Raw genomic sequence first — 22,288 nt, forward strand, 5'->3', positions numbered from 1 at the left:
TTAATAATAAAATATAACAAATATTTGAAAATCCACCAGTCTATGAGGGAGACCATGGCTCCTTGGCCCCCCTTGGATCCGCGCCTGTTGTGTACCGAGTCCAACATGAGAAAACGTTTTGACCATGTACCCTGCAGTAATGCAGTGGTTTTTAACATGATTGTTCTGTGAACTTAAAGAGTGTTTTGCCTAAATTCATTCCAGTGAAAAATATTTTTTTTTAAGTTTTAATTTTATCATATCCACTTGAACTATGCAATTTTTTTTATTTTATCTACTGAATCATATTATATAAACTGTAATGTGCAATTAATTTTAAATGTATATTTATATAAATTTAACTTTAAATCTCTTTATATATCATATATACTTAAGTATGTAACTACATATGAATAACATATTATTTTATTTTATGACTGCAAAAATCCGCAACCATTATAATTGTTCCATGATTATGAAAAGGTTAAAAACCACAATTCAAATTTTTAACGGAGTATTCATTACCACATAAAACGGTCTGTTTAAGACCACCAATCACAATAAAGCATGCAAAAAAGGATACCATCGTAGGGATTAGGTGGCGAATTTGATACTCTTCTAGTCATTCTATATCCTCAACAAGCACGGCTATGGATAGAGGACACCATGACGAAGTCAATAATGTCCTTATCATAACCAAAACCACAAAACTATACAAATAGTGAGGTAAACCTTACCGACGGTAAGCACGCATATAGCACACCTGAGGTTTACGAGTCGGTACGAGACACCATATAAAAACTGATCACATTTACGGAACAAATTCATTCTTCCGTCAACAACACAACCGTCAATATCTACTAGAAACGAACCACGAATCAAGTGCCCAGCGGACTTCAGAACTGTTGGTACAGCGGCGAAGACACTCGTCAAAACGAGGCAGCTACCGACAACCCCAGCGACTCAACCTCTTCCCTACTACTATTAATATTACATTACCTATAACTATCTTACCTATTACTCTGTGCTTTACCTACATTATAACACAACACGTACATACTGTGTAGCAGCAGGCTGACGAGACCGGATCGAGCTACGTTACCATCGGGGTAGCTGCGGAGACTTTCTTCAATACAAGAAAGCAACTGGTGATCCCGTCGTGTGCGACGTGTACGTATAGTTCACTCTATATACGGCGTAGCACAGAGTCAAGCAAACTATATTACTCATCGTGCAATTGCCAGCGACGGCTCTATACGTGGTTTTGCCAACATTCGATCTACCATCGCGACTGATTTAAAAAAAGTTCTTCTCAGATCCGTCAATTACATAATTAGCGTATACCTGCAGCATAGGTATTCGGTATGCGAGTTGTATTGATCTGATCGCCACTTATTAGAGACCGTGTAAAATTAGTAAAAACTCATCCCTATTCATTATTATATTCTTACTAATATATAAATGCCCCATTTTTCGTAATAATTATTAGTCGCGTCGCGCCTCTACAGACCTGATACCGAGAGGCCTGCTTCTTTAAGCCAGTCACGCGGCCCGGATATAAGTTTTATTTATAAGTAAGTTAGTTATACATTATTTTTTTGTAAACTTTAATAAATCAGCGTGATTATACGAGAAATAACATCCTGTGTATAATTTATTTACCTCCACGAGCTGTCGAAGATCGACGCACCGTGTGAAATTAACGTACACATAAGTTGTATGATTTTTTTAATTAAAAATATATTTATTGTGCACGGATGTCCAACGGAAGATTTTATTTACAATATTTACGATGTGCAAACTTGAAATAATTTTAATACGTTTGTAGGTGGTGTTTTGTATATGAAGGGAGTATTCATAACTCCAAAAAACTACTGTGAAACTACTTATAGATACGCTATTTAAGTAAACACATTAATTGCATTAAGTATTTATTACTTATACTATTGCGACATTGCGTAATAGCATATTGTGTGGAAAAGGCTGGATACGATGATATTTTCAGCCCAAGGTTGGAATTTCCTCCCCATTCGAGCCACACGTAATATTTTTTTTGTCACGCTTTTGAGTCCATCGATCATGTCAAAGGTTAGTTATCCAGAGTATAGTTCTGGATTTCTAGAGAAAATAGTATAGTAAGGTACGAATGCTCTAGTCATTTCGTAGAGTTTTCTTTTACGACAAGAATATAATTGAGTTCTTTTGTGCTTGATTTATGTTCTCACTTATTCTAACCTCAGTGAATGCTGACGGGATTTCAACAGGTGGCAAAAAACTTAACAGCAACAGCAATCAACTTTCGAACCAAAAGACTAAATCCTATATTTTCCATTTCAATCATTAAATTGTAATCGTTTTGTTTCTGTAATGTATAGAGCGAGATAATAGTATTGCCATATCGGTTTATATTATTAAATTACTGTTGTTTCGACGGTTGATTAACGTTATCCACCTGTCGACAAATATTATCGTACTTCTAGACATTTCTTCCTGCACTCTAATTTCTAACCTGTCTATAGTCAACATTTAAATTTTCGACATTTCAAACCACAACCGAAAATAATATTGTATCATTCTTCGTTTTTGTTACAGGTATGCTATCCACTGCAAATTATCTACAATGGCGTCACAAGCATATTTTTTTGGCAGTTGTCTCAAACAATTTAAGATGGTTATTTTGTTTGAGTGCACAGTGTACACTGTACAAATAATTTTATGGTTAAAACTATTATAATTCAATAATATGACAGTAATATTATGCCAATTTTTATACAAAACTATACAATAAATTGTTTTATTTTATTGATTTACTCTAGAAGTCATTACCTATATCTACATGAGTAATAATAGGTTCGTTGTGTTGTAACCATTACAATTAAAGAACAGAAAAGGTTATACAGTAACACAAAATTATTTATATGTATTAAATATTTTATTAATTAAAGTTATTGGTTAAGTAATAAATCATGTATTAAATCTGTTACATTTATGTTAATTATTATTATGAAATAATATTAAAATGTATTTTCTAATAAAAAACAATTACAGGTTTTAATTGTGATTGTATGTGTATATGCGGTTACACCAAGGGTTAGATAGCTTTAATATTCACCCTTATGGATAAAACATTCACAATGCCACTGATTATCTGCATGCATAATTATACTTTATGCTTATGTTGTACATATATTTTATATTATTAGGGAATTTATCTTATGTATGTATTGTCTCTATTTTACTGACACGAAAAATCAAGTTTTAAAATTATCATAACTTACTTTAAAATTAAAATATAAAAAAAAACTTAATGAGGTGCTCTAAAGTCTATATAATAATATTCTTACCTTATTTAAGTTAATAAATAAGAAGAATATGATATAATAATATATGAAGATAATAGATAATACAGTTAAATAGATTCTTTCTTACGCGAAATTTTCCATGTTAGTTAAACAGTTAAACAGAGAAAACCGGTGAAACATCCTCTTGAAGTCTTAACTGACAACCACTAATGCATCTACGTTGCGACGGACTGGTGTAAAAACATACTTACGGTTAATACATCTAGGAAATAAAATATATGACTTCAGCCCTCGGATTTTGGTCGTCAAATCATTCTATTTAGGTACCTACTCATTTCCGTTATGATTATGGATCGGAGATGAAACGGAAATAAAAGACGTATACTCATAGTGTATACGGAAAACGGCCCTTATACTTAGAACATATACGAAGGCTATAAAGTACCACTTTACCCTAGGCATTAGGCAATAGATAGTAATAGTATTTAATGTCATAATATCGACAACATTTATTTTGTTTTTGTTTATGTATGCCTGTGAAAATGATTCTTAAACCAAATACATCACTAAATCCGATGTTCTCGTATGACCTATTTTATTCTGTAATCACTGGTTTTGTTATGTTTAGTGACGACAGTGACGTGTATAAAAAAAAATTTTCGGACTATTAACCCTTTCTCCCAAAATTTTTTTATTTTTAATATTCGCCCAAATGTATTGTTCAAACGTGTTTTAGATGTAAAACTATGTATAGGTAATTAACGAAAATGAGAGTATATGAGTTACACTCTGGAGAACGGAGAAGTAAAACTTCTTTCATAAATCATAAGAAGGTATTGGGTCCGTTAAATCATAAGTGAGATAGGGAAGGAGTGAAAAAAATCAGTACGAAAAAAAACATAAAATACACACTGAATAACATTTAACCATTCAAGCGATTTCTGTCGCAGTCGTACATAAGCATTCATACACTGTTTCATTTTTCGTGACGATTTTTTTCTCCATCCATACCTCAAGAAAGAAGTTTTACTTCAAAAAATTAGTGTTGCTCAAATGATTTTATAGGTGACCCCCGGAGAGTCCCCCTCATAATAATGTTATACTTACCAATATAATTTACCTACTATTTCCCTTCTTTCAATACCCATCAACTACATTTACCTAGGCCCCTCTGTGTCCCTATGTTTCATGCAACTGGTTAAGTTTGTTGGGTACAAATACGTACGTTAATTATATTAAAATGTTTAATATTATGACGTCTACCTCCGTATGTATTTATCGATACTTAGCGCATTCGGTTGCATATTATTTAGTAATTTAGTTGAAACGGGTAACTTGTTAAAAGACTGACTGCAAGTGACGATGATTGTTGGAAAGGTCAAATCGATCGAAGATATAAGAGCATACTACGGAAGTGAGATCTTTGCAGCCTTTTTTGGCTTTTTGCGATAATATATGCACGAGCGAGGTCGCGTCTGTTCATCACGTCGAGTAAATTTATTACCCGCAATTCATCAATGTGGCCAATAAATTCATCTAAGCGTTAATGATATTAAACTTGATACAAATCCATCGCGCTTTATTTGATCATGTATTATTGTCATGATATACCTATTGTTATGATATTAATGATATGTTCCGGATTATGAACTACAAGTCATTGTCTCTTATCGACAAGTGAAAACGTATAATAATAATAATTATTATTATTATCTAAAAGCAAATTATCTATTAGAATTATATCCGTTTCCTCGAACTTTGAAAAATCCGTAATAAATGTAATAAACTATCCCAGTTTTCTGAAGTAGATTAAAAATGATGCTATTTTCATTTGTCTTAAATTATTTGGCACAAATTCAAAATCCTTTATCTAACACCAAGTTTCTCAATCATTAAAATATTTATACTAAGGTTAATATATATTATATCGTAGTTAAAATAGTTTAAAAAAAAAGAAAATAAATGTAATATTGGATCTAGTAAATATTTATTAAACTTGCTTCATTTTTTCAAATTATTATTTGTTAATGTTGATAGATTAATATTTATCAATAAATAATGTTCGAATAACCATTCAATAGCCCCCATATTTTCAGAATTAATTTATTAAATAATACACACAATTAATTAACTCGAAAATTACTCTATGAATTTTGATTTTGATACGTCAACATTTTCGGAAAAATTATCCACAGTAAATAATAATTTATAGTATAATTTAGAAAAGGTGTTCTCATTTGAGAAACAGAAGTTTGTACCTATATATTTTGTATCTTGATAAAAAAAAATTCCTTAAGTAGCATAAAAACCTCAATAAACTGAAGGTGGTTAGGGTATATTAAGTATTTAAGTATTTAGTATATTTTAATACATTATTATTATTATATTGTAATTTCGCTATAGATTTTTCCTGGATAATATCTGTAATCTTAAGACCTATTTATTTTAGTTATTTTAGTAAATTTACTTAAATAAATAAAAAAAAATATGTTCAATAATTATTTAGTAGGTATGAGTGTAAGACATGATATTCAAGTTATCGAGCTCGACTTATTCATTAAACACATATTATTGATGGATTGAAAAATAATATAGGTCCTTCGTAATGACGACGACTCACTCCAAAAACCTTCTCAATAGACTAAAAAATTGATTTCAAAGGAAGTATATGTACTTAGTTAATGAAATGTAGGTATTTATGAAGTGAAAAATGAGTTAGTGCATATTTTATAAAAATGTATCTACCTATTAAATTTATTCATTTATTAACGCAACAACAAATAACATTTAGTGAAATTTTCATAAAAACAAATCGCAAAACTTGTAATACATACTTATAATAGGCTATTACAGCTATACCATAATAATATAATGTAGTTGTTTTGATATACTAAACTCATTAGTTATTACTGTTATTAGTAAAGGGCATGGGATTTCCGGTTTTCTTTTCTAATAAAACTTCTTGTTTGTTTTATATATTTATCTATAAAGGTTAGGTTAGGTTTTAGAATTATATGAGTTATGTAGAAGTCAAAATATGTTTTCTAACAGAAGGAGGTTATATAATGTATTTTAAATTTTAAAATTTTCTTTTTTTTTTGCATAATAATTTGATGTTAATGCATACGATTATATTATAATAAATAATAATATGGGTTATATTATATTCAAATATTATTTTATAAGTATAACATATTATTATTGGGTGTTACTGTGGTAGGATTGAATATTATAGATCAGACGAATCTATACGATTTATTTTCAGTCGTGATAATGCCAGGTCATTTGGAACGCGTCTGTAGCATTTGTAAGATTGCTCTAGCGTCTAGGGGTTAGTTGGTCATATTTGTTGTCATATTAGTTGGTCATCATTTTTATTTAGAATTCGATATTTGGCGGCAAGCCAAGTGCTATGGTGATGGTAAATAAACGATCATTAGTAAATAGGATGCTGATGGTGTTTATAGATACGCAGTTTTTTCTCAATTTATACGATTATAGTAATTACTGCTATATTTTTTTTTTTTTGCAAATGTAAACGATATAAGAATCTTATATAAAAATTAATTTTGTTATTCTCGAGTTTTTATCATTTTTACGCATTTGGTTTACGTTTATTTTTTACATATAGTCATAGACACTATAATCTACATATTTATTTCAAGTGCACAACATTAAACTATTCAAAGCATAAAATTCTAATCTTTAACTTTATTTTTATTTTTCATCCTAGTGCTTAAAATTATATTTGGTGGTCATTGTACAATTTATTTATGTAAACTAATCAACTGTTTTATATAACCGTATAAATATTACATACGCTTTTTACCTAAGCCTTTTATTTAAATTGTTTTAAATAGGTTTTAATTTTACAGTTAAGATAAATGGATAGTTAAACACTTGATCATATGTATTAATTTATATTATTATCATCTTCATAGTATTAATCATATATTACAATATTATAATAGGTATTCTAATAAAAATAAAAAAAAGGTATTACTTATAAATTATAAAGGAAAAATTATTTATTTATCTCGAACCCGTAAAGTCCACCACTGACAATTTTACAATATTATTATAGTATTGTTCTTTTTTATTAGAGTCTAAACCTTTTATTTGTTGAATTTATAATTCTAAAATATTACATTCTTGAAGTTTTACGATTTCCATTCTTACTTGCATTTTATTAAAAAACACGAATACTTGGATTTTTTTATATTTATATTATTTTAAAGTTTGATTCATTTTACATTCGTTTTAAATTTTTAAAACGCAAAATGGAATTCTACAAAATCAACACATAAAGTGTTTCTCCCTTTCAATTGTATATGATGGTATATGCAGCAGATCAATACGCTGTAACATCAGTCTAAAGCCTTTTGTTTTGATACCGTAGTTGAGTATAATTTCACTGCATTTTATGCCTGAAAGACTAAGATAACAATTATGACGAACGGCGTCCTATCCCAACAAAGCAATAATAAAATAGATCCATGGAACATTTACACACATTTATATAAATATATACACATAATAAATTAATGAAGTTTCGTCACAGAAAATGAAAACTTTCGTTCTCTTCAATATAAACAATGTGTATTTAAAACTAGTATTTTGATATTCATATTCTGCACAACGAACACATAATATTAAAGTCATTGTTATACATTTTTTTTTTTATTTTAAAACAAAAAAATATTAATGTGTTGGTGTTTCTCAACATAAAACAATAGTTCACTGTTATTCATCCACTCAGAAGTTAAAAAAATGTTTTTTCAATTCTTTAAAATACCATTTCAAATAACGAAATATTACAATCAATAATTATACACACATTCCATAAAACATGTTTAGGCAGTTTTACAAATTACGTATTCTCCTCTCACAATGAAATAATCTGTATGATATATAATAAAATTACTCTCGACTCATATATTATTTTCATCTCAAAATCACTTAAATAATTTGTTCATTATTTTTTTTTAAGTAATAAACTCAGTACGGTGTTCTACAGTATATAATGTGAGCTGGCTGTATATATATACTGGCTGACTATATATAGGGATGTGATTTTCCACGATTTCCTTATCTTTATTTTTTACTGATGGCGATGTACTTAACTATACTACCAATATACAATAATATATATTATCTGAGTTAAAAATTGAAAATTCCTATGTCAAAGGAGTGAATAAAAATAAAAATAATTGTTGAATGACTACCTATATATTTTCTAGCCGTCCACGCAGATGTTATAAAAGCTAAAAACACCAACAGTGGATAAAACGAATGTTTTTTTTTTTAATTTAGAAGATCGTGGACTTTTAATCTGGCCATTAAAATTTAAGCTTATATTGAATAATTAATTTTTTTTAAATCTGCTGTTTTATCCAAGATTCGTAGTAGGTACGTGTAACTAATGCAAATTAATTTTTAAAACAATGGCGTTGTCCATGATCAATATTAATTGTCTTCGTGCCATTTTAATTAAGATGAAAATAATTGGATGAAACAACAATCGATAAGATACAAAAGTATACTAGTATACAAAAATAATATTAAAAATTTAAAAATTGGATTTATAGGATGTGTCAATATTCAATATATTAGGTACTAAATACTTAGTTAAAAGAATTAAAATTTGTTACAATATATTTTGTGCATATAATATGCTAGAACCGCTGCAGTACTACGCCATAATATAATTTAGTCAAAGTACGAAGTAAGATATAAATTCTTATAAAATCAATACTTAACGTTTTTCATTTCTTATAATACATAATCAATAGAATACAATGATAATAAATTTAAATTAATGCGTATAAATGAGTATATTGCATAAAATATTACATTATTTCAATTTTATTGGAATAATTTACTAAATAACTTATTATTAATGTTTTCTAATGTAAATGTATTAATATTAATATTCGACAAAATTCAAACAAGCACATAGGTACCTATGTAGGTACATCAAATTTGTAACAGTTCGTGATTTCCGTAAACAATAAGACGTAAATTGCTGTCTATACTCTATATTATGTATATTGTTTATGATGAAAATATTACGTATAATCATATAGATAATCAATAATCTAATATTACTTGGTTACGGATACATAGGACATCATAAAATATTACAAAAATAAATATCTAAACATTTTTTTTTTTTTAATGTATGGAAATAAAAGACCAAACAATTACCAGTTAAAACGATCTAACAATCAAATCTTTATATATTATTATAATTTATAAAATTATATCGACTTATCGTGTATGACACGAACATTCTTCTTTTGATATTTTTATTGATACATATTTATTGTTTAAGAATATTTTATGTTTTAAGTGCTGACACCCATTGAATAAGCAAATAAATTCAGAACAAAATGTCTTGAATATTTTTATTTTTACGTAAATACAGTACATAATATAGATACTTAATCGAAATGACGTTAACGATGCGTCTCATACGTCTCAATCCTAAATAATAACGACACCAATGAGTGTATAATATATAATATTATGAATACAATAACTACCTATATATTATTATATCTAATCTAAACTCATCCTTTGGTCAGAGACTTGACTACAATTGGAGTGGCAGCGGTGAGTTCCTCGCAGTCCGCCTTGTCTTTAGGCCACGCTCCTGTACGGCTGTTGCAAATGTTTGTGGGCACCATGTCGCGTTCACCTTCCACGCGGTCAGCCTGCGCGCGTATCTCGTTCCACGCGAACTGCACGTCGACTTCTTCCGTCAGTCGGCTACAGACCACAAACCGTATGACCAACCTCGACCGGACGGTGGCCGTGACCAGGTATATTTGTCCACTCGCCATCAGTCGCTCGTGAAGGTTTTTTGTCAAGACGTTGTCACCCTGCAACAGGTGATGACAATGGCTATAAGTTAAGACATATCAGTGCAAAGACGCTTTGTAACTGCAGTGAAATTTTGGATTCCGAGCGGAACGTAATGGATTCACACCGATGTTCTTTTTTTTTTTACCATATCACATTTAAGAGCAGTACAAAATATTTAAGCTTTCTTTTTGCAGGGATTAGTTTCTAGGTGAAAATTGGAAAATTACTTAATTGAAAATACTAAAAATAAATTACTGAAACGTGAATAATATTTACGTGATTTTATTCAATACCTACTTCTAACAATAATATGATACATTGATTTGATTTTAAAATTAATAACCGTATCAAATTTCACTTAATATTTTTAATAGCATTTTATAGACACGACAGATTTATTTTTTATTTTCAAAATATTTTGGATCTTTTATTGTTTCATTTATACAAATTTCGTTTTTTTTTTTTAAATATGTTCTCAAATAATATTATATTTCGATTTGTGTAATACATAATATTGAATAGTGAATTTGGACATTTATTTGAATAAATTAAAGGTATCGTGATTAAGGAATAAAGTTTGAGAAGCCCAAACAGTTTTTGCTGTTATATCTATATCGAATATACGTTTCAATAAAAACAAAAATTCTTTTACTCGGGCGATATTTATATAATAATAATTCGTGTTAAACGTTTTTTAATGTTGTACCTTCAATCGAAAGCAAACCAGTCCCATGGTGACGGTAACGACTTCGAACCTTGGGTCTTGGTTGACGAACTTCCCAAATAAGTCAGCCAATTGAACCTGCTTTTTGATGTGTGCCTGTAGACCCTCCACGCCATACAGTCTTAGCACGAACCACATTTTCAATGATCTGAACCTTCGGCCCAACGGTATTTGCCAATGCTATATTATCAAAATGACTGAGTTGATATATGACGGTAATTTAACAAAGTATATAATACAAATGATAAAATTGAAACAAACAACTGAGGGAACAATGAAAAAAATGTTAAATTACAAATTATTTATTTAATTTCTCCTTACAATACATGTATTTTTTCTTTATAAAAAAAAATATAATATGTTGAACAACTTTTTTCAATAATTAAATAAAAATTGTTTAAAAAACGTGTTCTCCTGTTTAATATATTAGGTAAGAATTTAATTCTATAATATTGAATACATTTGCATGTTACATGCAATTAAGATGTATTATTTAACATAATTTAATAAAAAATACTTTTAAAGGAAATAAAAAATATGCCTTACTGTTATTTGTAATGAAATTGTAAGAATAATGATTTGTTACAAATGACTCAAACAAACGACCAATAGGCGTTGGTTACTAACAAATTGTTAGTTTAAGTCGAATATATATTACATACCTACAGAACTATCTAACGTATATTTTAGACAACATGCAGCATAACATTATTATAAAGATTCCCTTGTAGTATGCAATTCAGAGTTATAAAACACGGTCACGCCATCGTGATTACATAACATATTATAATTTATATTTATTTTCCTTTACATCTCGAATAAGATCCTTCTACAAGCTATTTTTGTCGCACTCCTGTGCAATATTATTTACCAACCGTAATAATTTATAAAACACAATAACTGCAACTAATAATATTTTGATATATTCATAGGTAATGCATAGGTAACATTTTGATATATTAAATATTAATATAATCATTTATATAAATATAATCATATAGTTCTTACTCTGTAATCCGGAACTTGGGGATCCAGACTCTGGTAGCGGTGCTTCAAGTAAACTCGGTCCACGTTAAACGCATCAACTAAATAAGTTGAGTTCTTCACCCACAAGGCTGAACAGTCAAAGTTCACCAAGAGCCACTTATGCAAATTGACGTCGAACGAGTCCGCAAATTGCACTCCCGCCATCAGATATCTGTATTCCGGTAACACGAATGCGGCACCTATTGATAATGATGTTATACGAAAGACACACACCAGAAAATACAGTAATTAATACAAATATTATTATGAAATTAAAAAAATGCATTCTTCCGAACAATAAGAAATAATATGTAACATTTCATCAATGCAATATTATCGCCCACAATTCTATAAAAAGTGAATTCAGCACACCAGCCTTTAAAATATAGGAACGATAATTATGTATCCTATTACTTATTAGTAACACAATATAGTTTCATGTTACATAAATAATATACATCATAATATATATATAATATATATATATATATATATATGTCAATTGGCTTATTTTTCAGACATTTTAATATATTTTCAGATATTTAATATACCAATATAATCACAGACTATATAAAATTGAAAAATGTTAATAGTTATACATACCTTAAATCATTCTACCAAATTTCCAAATAAAAAATACGTTTGCTTATCTGGAATTTTATATAACACTGCGAACGAGATAGTGATAAACATCTTAAGGCGGGCAACGATACAATATTGAAATTTGTATTTATAGATAAGACATATAATACTATTTTTATAACAGTGAAGACCCACGAACCCGGACCACTATAGTAGGCAGTAGCTACAAACATTAATTGGTTAATCCGGAAAGTATCAGTTTTATCGATTGATTGATCAATAGTTTATTTTTTATCCAACAATACATTCAAAGGTTAAAAATATGTAAGTCACTAAGTAATATTGCAAAGACATCAAAGACTAAAAATATAATTGTTATGACGAAAAAAAATCTATTTTAAAAGTTTTACACTTTTACATATCTACAACTTGAAAAATTATATAGCTATTTAAAATCTCATTCAAATCGTCGTAGGTATAGGTACCTGGACTGCGGAGCAAAGGAAGACGATGCCGAACACACGTTATTCGTCTGCGACAGGTGGTGGCAGACAAGGAGGGAGATATGTGTGACACTTGGAGCGGATCTGGAGCCAGACACCGTCGTCTCAAAAATGTTGGAGAGCCGGGAAAACTGGACCCTTGTTAAGCAGTACATAACCAAAGTGCTCTCCACGAAGGAGGAAGAAGAAAGCGCATCACAAAGAACATCGCAAAGACACATTAGTTAAGCAAAATATATTGTGTGCCAACGGCGAAAGTTGGAGGGGTAGAGCCCTCCAGTGTATGTAAAGGCTACTGCCTTAGTTAAGTTTAATTGCTGTAATCTGTTGTATTTGTCATGTAAATATATGATACGGATGCATGGGAAGGACGACCCAACCGGGTGAAGTACCCCCCTGTAGCGCTGTGGTTCCAACACAAAAAAAAAGGTATAGGTACCTAGCGGCAGTAGCTCATGTACCTGCGTAAGCGGCGTCGACGTGCAGCCAAATGTTGTTTTCGTTGCAGATGGGCCCGAGCTCCTCCAAATTGTCAAACGCGCAAATGCCAGTGGTTCCCAACGTGGCGACCACGTAACATGGTATCAACCCTTTGGAGACATCTTCAGCTATGGCTTCGGATAGTATGAACCCGGTCATCCGACCGCTCTTGTCCGCCTTGAGCATCCTCATTGGCATCGATCCCAAGAGACCGGCTTTCTCCACGCTCGAATTGGACTGATCTATATTTATATGGACGCGGCGAGTACACGCACAGTTTTATTAAAATAAAAAAGAGTAATCGTAATCGATCGGTCGTGTATCGATTCCGCCCAAAATATCTTTATCTTTATTGCGCCGGCTATATCGACTCCGCCGAACTTTTTAATAATACATGTCGATTCCGCTGACTCGTATGTTGCAAGACCGTAACCATGGATGGGTTTAGTGATCAAACCCACCCTACATTTTTTTTACAAACATACACTCCCAACCCGCGAATTGTTTACTGGCTAGTGGCTACAGCCTTGTATTTTATCATACACTTTTACTAAAAATTTATGATGAGGAACAAAAAACTTCTGTGATAATCGCCATTCGTAGAACATTTAAATTTAATTCTAAAATCTTCATCAATATAAATATCGCAACGAACAATTAACAACAGCAAGTAATTTTTTTTTTAAATAAAACGGCGAAATCGATTAAAACCCCCGTCGATCGTCCTACAATCGTATTATAATATAATATTATCTATCGCGCTTTATAATGTGTAGAGTGTCTGACGAAAACTTACCGGAAGTGTAGGCTACCAGTTTTGCCTTGATTTCACCGTCGGTCATATTCGGGTGGAGTGATTTGATTCGTTTCGTCGTGCGGTCTTTGGCTGCTAACAGGCACACGAATGTGGATTCGCTGGCACTACCCTGCAGGCGTGAACGATATGTATATATTATCAATTTTTATTTATTTTATTGCATGGTCGATAAAAACGATCATTTTTTTTTTTTTGGAATAAAATAAATACGATAGAAGTAAAAGTAATTATTATTATTATTTATATATATATAAATACCTGAAGGACGCCACCACCGGGCCCTTTGGACTCGTTCAAAAATTCTTTCGGCAAGTCCAAGATTTTCCCAAACCAATTCATAACTTGCACTTCGAGTTCGGTACACGCTGGACTCGTAATCTGTGGAACAAAAGACATTTTTAAATGACAATAATATAATATTCTTGTTTTGTATCGTAGGATTCGGAGATTATAGTAACCTATTTTATGTACTTGAGCAGAAATATGGCACTAGTACATAAAGCTTTGAACTCTGTCAGAAAGTTCAAAAGTGACGTTTTAACTTTTTGAAACTTTTGAATTAATTACACCCGTCACATAATTTCAACTACAATTCAAACTTTGGTTAATATCGCAAAACAAAAAGTAATTTTCGTAACGTCATTATTTGAACAAAAATTATTCGGACTTGTTTAGGTTTTTTCAAATTGTTGGTCATTGTGTATTATCTTTTTGAAGATTAAAAACAAAATGTAATTTATGTAAACTAACTTGTCAATCTACCAAATTATAGAAATGATAAAAATATATTAAAAATTTGATCACTTAAGAGTAATGATTTTTGTTTATATTATACAAAAAATATTATCTTAGACTAAAACAAAATAAGAGTAATATAATATACACAGATAAATACTTTAAAGATTTTTACAATGGTTCATTATTGTTAAAATATAATTGACATAACTTTAATAATTACATTCTAATTACATTTATCTCAGGTAAATTAGCTGCAGATTAAAATTATAGAAAAAATACAGAGTAACACGTATATTTTATTATAAGAGAGTTATTTGTTGACAAAAAGTTATAATTTGTATTGTATCATAAGGCGCCCTGAGAAAAGTTTAAGACTTGTTTTTGATTTTTTTTTCTGTTGGTATAGTGGCTATAAACAATTTAGACTACTTGAACTTTGTCATTTTTCACGGAAAACTAAAGGCTGAAACAGCAGTGTTCTCTATATCTTAAACTATTCTATTATTAATGGTACATTAAAATTCACGAACACATGCCTCATAATTAATAATGTATCATAAAGAACGTATACGTTTTGTCCCACGCGCGGTGGAATGAAGTTGCCTACTATTTTGGTAATAAACAATTTTTACAATAAACATGATGAAATATATAATACATTTTATATGAAAAAACTATGTACAGTCAAACTTCAGTATTCGACGAATACTAATTAATTAAAGGTGGCTATTACCAGAATAATAAATTATTAAATTCTCGTGAGAATATGTATAAATATAATATAATTATTATAATTTACATTATCAATGTATTACGTATATTTATATTATTATAATTATGATGACCTATGAGTATGCAATGATCATTTTGGACTACGAAAAGCTTGAAATATAATATAACAGCTTTAGATTTAAATTTTTATGATAATCACATGACGACATTAATTGTGTAGATGAATATTGTATAAAGCACACCCGTAAATTCTAAAAAAAAAAACGACCAACTATAATGTTATGAAAAATATCTAGTGCCCTACAGGCTACAACTTGAAGGTAATTCGTTTAACCCTTCCTAATAATAGCCCATATATAAAACGATACAGTTCTATACATTAGAGATTAAAATAATAATAACCATTTTATGCACAAACACGATTCCGCAAATTACATGCATATAACATATTATGATTCCAATTGATTTTTTATACCTTTACACTTAGTTTTGCTCTTATAATCTATAATTTATGAAAATTATAATTTAAAAGTAACTAAAAGTCAAGAAAACCAAAGTTGACTAGTTGATATATTAATTTTTTTTTGAAATATCTTACCCTATCTTTATGCAATAATAATGAGTACTAAAATTATAATACTATAATTTAAATTTGATGTATTATTTTCTTAGAAAAATTTTTACTAAATGAATTCACTTTTGATATTTGATAATTCTGCACCTTACTAAAAAAAAACGACAATTATGACTTTCAATACTTACTTCAAAATCTGAAATAATTTCAAAATATATTTCTAATCATAAGAAAATAAACCATAAGTCTAGAACATAACATAAAATACGAAAATTCATAAGACCAAAAACGTGCAGTGTAATCATGTTTGATGTTCGTAACTTAAATCATGTTTTTAAAAGTCTTGTTTTCAAAAGGCATGCATACATCTAATTCACATGGACGTTTCAATAGGTAATATATTTGTAATTTTTTCGGAATCGTGTATAATTTGTATCTATCAATGGTCACTAAAATGAGCACGATTCAAAAATTTTCTGAAACCATTCGTTGTAGCCGTATTATACTTTCCTGAAGTCAATTTCTTTCAAATAACATCGAAATGCCTTTTCCCGCTTTCAAAACGACGCGTTTTAATTATCATGCATATGCCTCCGTACCCAAGAAAATCCTATAGATCCGATTCCGCTGCTCAGCATGTCACCGATGATGGCAGGATAAGAGTCTCCGGTCGGGAAATACGCATGAAACTGCGGTGAGTGCCAGTGTGTAATGCCAGGCATGATTATGTTCTCCACGTCGGCCAACACCGTCTTCCAATCTTCACCTTTAATCGGAGCCTCGGGCGGCACTAATTCATAAAGATATCCCGGTTTGACGGTGGACAAGACGGGCCTGAAACGAGTGTATTTTTTATAATTAAAATAAAAAACAATTTAGGTAACACTACGGTGATTATTTTATCAGCTAGCTGGTGTGTACACATTATGTATTACTATTTCGAACCCTTTGAGATTATTAAAATCTCCGAGATATAACTTTAAGTAGACCAGTGGTATTCAACCGGTGAGTCGAGACCCATTTTTAGGTCGCGTAAGCTTTAAAATTGGGTCGCGATAAATCGTATTTTTAAAATAAAAATTAAATGTATAAAGCTATATACCTAAGGTAAATAAAAAAAAATAAAAAATATTATAATCGTAATGGATAGGTATCAAGTATAATGTTTCATATTACACTGGTATAATTCTACGCAGTAAGATATTGAGATAAGAATTTACGAATAAACTGTGTTATTTATAGTCTTATAGAATTAATATACATTGTTATCGTTAGAGTCCTATTATACTATGGAACATTTTAAAACGTCTAAAAGAAATAGACTTGAAACTGAAGATGGTTTACGGATCGCGCTTAGTCAAATTGATCCAAGGTGGAATTTATTACCTATGTGAAAACACTCAAGGAAAAAGTTCACATTAAATCTTTTGTGTCATATTTTTATTTTATTTTATATTTTCATATGAATTCTATCTAGTTATAATTAAATATTCTACTTACTAAAACGTAATAGTAATATTGCAAAGCATAAGGCAATTTAAGCTTTTTTACAAAGCTTACGTGGCTCACAAAAAATGTAAGCCTAAAAAAGTGGGTCATGAGTCCAAAGTGATTGAAGACCACTGAAGTAGACAATAAGGTTTAAAATAATATCTTATATACCTATAGGTAATACATTATTCAGGGCTATTCACCAGATAATATATTATGTTCCACCTCCCCTTTTATCTCCGACGATAAATTAATCAAACGATTCTGATTTTTTTTTTTTTTTTTGTTTCACGTGATATAACATATTATAATAATGTGGCAATTGCGACGACTAAAATAGGTACCTAGTCTTTTCTATACCTGTCTCGGATGTTGTCTAAGTAGTCTGCAATGTAGTCGATGACCATCTTCCCACATTCTCTGAACGTTTCGGAATCCATTTTTGATTTATTTTCAATTACTTTCCAGGGAACGGAGCATAAACAATATTATTACCTGTGCAACATATAACATAGTAAATAATAATTAACGTTTTTGTTTCTGAAAACGAAAGAATAGAACTATATCTACGACGCTGGCACATGATTACCGTATATCTACATATATTATAAGTATCGGTATTTTAGTATTTTTCAGCGATAAAACAATTTAACTGTATAAACAAATTTTAAACATATTAAATGAAAAAAGTAAAGTTCCTCTACTAAAAGTCTCTTCAATGAGTTATTTCCATGTTATTATCTAATTTCTTATTTTTTTAAGCTGATTTTTCAATTTTTTATCAGATGCCCTATATAGAGAATTTTGAGAAGGGTAGTAAAGACGGACAACTGGCAGGACTAGACCGGAGAAATATGCGTGTTTAGATTTAACATCTTAATCTAATGTGATTAGTGATAACTGATAAGTGTTTACGTGTGACCTAAAGATACACCAAACGTATCGTACTGTTTGTTTCCTTAAAACCCCATTGGCTACATACTAGCATACAACTTAACAGCTGGTAAGGTTTATCACGAAAAAAAACTTTAGGTATAATCGCACACCATGCACGTGCATGATTTCAATGATTTCTCTCGACTTTTAATCACATATAATATTAATGTCATCAAACAGTGAATATGTTTTAAAACAATTACGATACCACGAATTTAGATCATAATATTATAATATTGGTAGGTACATACAGGCTATACATAGTACATACTACATACTGTGATATTATACAATATAATAAAATATGTCGTCATATTATGATAACTATAATGATTAGTGTTTAGTGAGTACAATATTAACTGTAATGAAATGGAAATGCGTTTCTGTTGTCATCGTATTGCAGCTGTACTTAATGAACTATATAGAGCGTTTATGTAGAGATTTAATCACATGTATATCAATGTATCGAAATGTCTTTGCGTTTGACAAAAAATATTGGTAGACTTTCAAGGATAACGCTAATTATTATATTTTATTATTGCTATGGCATCTGAATTCCAGCAATATATATAATGCATACATTTCCAATGAACTGCATATTAAGTACATCGTTTTAAAACATACTTTATGAACACGTATTGTTGTTTTTAGAATCAACGAACTTTATATCGCGTGGCCATGTGTATGTGTGTGTACAGGGTTCAAGTCGGTACGAAACGTATTAATTCAAAGTCATGTTAAGGACGCGTTTGGTTTTTGTTTCACTGGAAAAGGTTGTGCGATCAATGGACGTGTACAATGACATAATATGCGGCACTATAATGATGCTGCAAAAAGAAAATGGAAAAAAATCATCAAGGTCCATACTATACACTATATTATGATTAAAAAAAAAAGTTAAAATAGCGTGGCACCACGCCGACAAAGGCGGTCCTACCACGCTGCAGCGTTCCTATATAGGATAACAATTCAACAGCAGTCGAAAGATAATATTCATTATAATTATTATTATTATTAATATCGTCCGAATTATTATAATCGTCTAACTACAACATGATATTATTATAACCATTTCACTACAACATTTTAAATATTAAATTAATTATACGCGACGCAGCAATAAATTGTAGTACAGTAGTACCTTTTTTTCCTGTTCAAAAATCAGAAACGGGTGGAAACTGCTCATCACAATACTGCCACCCGTTCCTGTATCGTTTATTCACCAACATGTCAGCTTATACAAAAGTGGGGGCCTCTAACCATCCTGCAGAAAAGCTGAGTACAGTAGTATCTACGCTAACCACGGTGACAAAAAATACAACTTCCCCGTCGATGATAAAGAACAGCTCGTGTGGCGATGGGCCTTTATACTTAAAAAATAAACGCATATTGCTGATTTTGATGTCCGCTGACAAGATTTTTGAATTACGACTATGGTGACGTAATTTTTTTAATTCGTTCGACAAAACGGAACAGTCACTAGTCGCGGCAATGACGAAATATGGGTTGCTTTTTAAAATAAAATTGCATACTACCAACGTTTGATTCGGAGACGTTATTTGAGACACGCTATCGTAAAAAAATACTAAAAATATATAATACTGTATAAGGAAATCCAGAAATTTCTGGTGACTATGTCCACTAATGATCATCGTGACGAGTAATGATGTCAGAAGAAAAAATGTTTCGCGATTCAATAACTATTGATATATATAGCTGTAGGATTTTGATGACTTTTGCAGTTTTTTCCCTTTAATCTTAGACAATGCTAACCTACAAATTACAAATTTACAGATTCGTGCTTCATTGACTCAGACTATATACATTTGATTTTGATTTTGATTTTTTTTTTTTTTTGCGACATTTATTATAATGTATTATAATTTTTTACATTTATAGGTTATTTTTATTACATTTTAGATCTAAAAGAAAAAGTGTATATATTTTTAAAACTATTCATATAACATTGTTATTTGTAATAAAAGTTTTAGGTTTTAATTAGATTTACCTCGTGTAAGCACTTGTAAATTCATACACATAATTTTAGAGACATACGCTTACGAATAAATGCTAATATAATTATGTATATGCCTATATCGTTTTTAAGTTTTTTAGATCAGTAAAACATTTATTTTTTCATATTTGGTACTGCTGTTGGATACATCTCTAATCATAACATTACTACAACATATTTTAATGTTACTGATTATTAAATTTTTAACCTGAATAAAATTATATAACCCTTCCCTCTCCCACGTCTACTACCTTCAACACGTCTCACACACGTACCAGAAACAATGAGAGTCTGCTGTTCCGACTCATCCGCAGATACTATATCGTTATTTGCTCGACCTTCCCCACACCGACATTCTATATGAATACTGGTGAGTGTGTGTGGGGAATACATAAAACTGTGGTTTCGACCCTTCAAGGGAATTTCTAAAGGCTGTATGGAGGTTGAGGGTAAAAAGCGGGCTCGACGTGTGTCAACGACGCGGCCATTAGTCAAAATCATCTCGACCCACGATCCGCATCTGCCGATGTGCGATTGATCGTCCTCGTTAACGGGGTAACGAAAGGCGTTTTTATATCGTAAACGCTTTGACTTTTTTCTTTGCATTTTTTTTTTGTTTTGCTCGCTCCGTTTACCCCCACTTAATTGTTTTCTATATATAAAACACACGACAAATACTACAATAATACACTAATAGTGTTATTATTCCATTATATAATATTATCATGCTATAATTTTGTAATTTAATGTTACACGAGAGGTGTTTGACCGCGTAGAAAATCGAACGGATTAAAATGATGGTAAGTTGTTGGTATGCCATTGGAAATACAATGGTTACCTATATTATAATATTTTTGTTGGCTATTTACTAAAAACATATTTTTACGCATACAATTAAACAGAATAATTTTAAACGTAAACTCTTCAATATTTATTATGTACTGTTAAGAGAGCGTAGGGAATGTGTAATAGGCTAATGTATTGTATTTATAATGATGTGTGAGTTTTTGACATCAAACAATTTCATCTTTTCTGAAATTCATCAAAATTGCAAAAATGTTCAAATTGTTTTTAAATTAGAAATTTAAATAGCTTATTGTTTTATGATGAATATATTAAACAATCGAATAGACGATTCATCGCTAGTTTTTCTATATGTATTTTCTTATATGTGTTTGAATTTAAAATGTTTACGTTATTGATTATTCAGTAGTAATGAATAAAAATGAACAAATTAATTGATTTTTTAAATTAAATTTTAATTTTAATATAAACAAGTTTGTTATCCCATCATTAAATCCCAAGAAAGGCACGGGCCCCCTAAATGATGTATGGGACTATGGGCAGCTGCTCTTTCTAACATACCATTCCAACAATACTGTATAGACGTACATATAAAAAAATATAAAATTATACATAATATAGGTGACATTTTCATTGCAGAGTTAGTTGGATCAATTTGTATTCAATAAGTTAATTTGTAGCTTAATTTGAACTATTTATTCTAAGATATGGAAGTACGC

At 30.2% G+C, this 22,288-nt stretch overlaps 1 protein-coding gene across 3 annotated transcripts in view; it reads right to left on the bottom strand.

Annotated features, from left to right (window-relative positions):
- Nucleotides 1-9,662: 9,662 nt before the first annotated feature.
- The window catches only part of LOC107169340 (aromatic-L-amino-acid decarboxylase-like), a 47,523-nt gene continuing 34,897 nt past the window's right edge, over nt 9,663-22,288 (bottom strand). For 2 of the 3 annotated variants that reach the window (XM_015519063.2, XM_015519064.2), the window contains exons 2-9: nt 18,176-18,310; nt 16,924-17,158; nt 14,539-14,658; nt 14,260-14,389; nt 13,445-13,705; nt 11,881-12,098; nt 10,855-11,052; nt 9,663-10,165 (exon numbers count right to left, since the gene is read on the bottom strand). In XM_015519063.2, coding sequence (XP_015374549.2) covers nt 9,854-10,165; nt 10,855-11,052; nt 11,881-12,098; nt 13,445-13,705; nt 14,260-14,389; nt 14,539-14,658; nt 16,924-17,158; nt 18,176-18,255 — 1,554 coding nt within the window. In that variant the 5' untranslated portion in view covers nt 18,256-18,310 and the 3' untranslated portion in view covers nt 9,663-9,853. The remainder of the gene's footprint in view (nt 10,166-10,854; nt 11,053-11,880; nt 12,099-13,444; nt 13,706-14,259; nt 14,390-14,538; nt 14,659-16,923; nt 17,159-18,175; nt 18,311-22,288) is intronic. The other variant, XM_089220519.1, reaches the window with a different exon arrangement.

This window comes from Diuraphis noxia, unplaced genomic scaffold (genome assembly GCF_037042655.1).
Source record: "Diuraphis noxia isolate RWA-SAM2 unplaced genomic scaffold, SU_Dnox_SAM2 contig0002, whole genome shotgun sequence".
NCBI classification, from domain to species: domain Eukaryota; kingdom Metazoa; phylum Arthropoda; class Insecta; order Hemiptera; family Aphididae; genus Diuraphis; species Diuraphis noxia.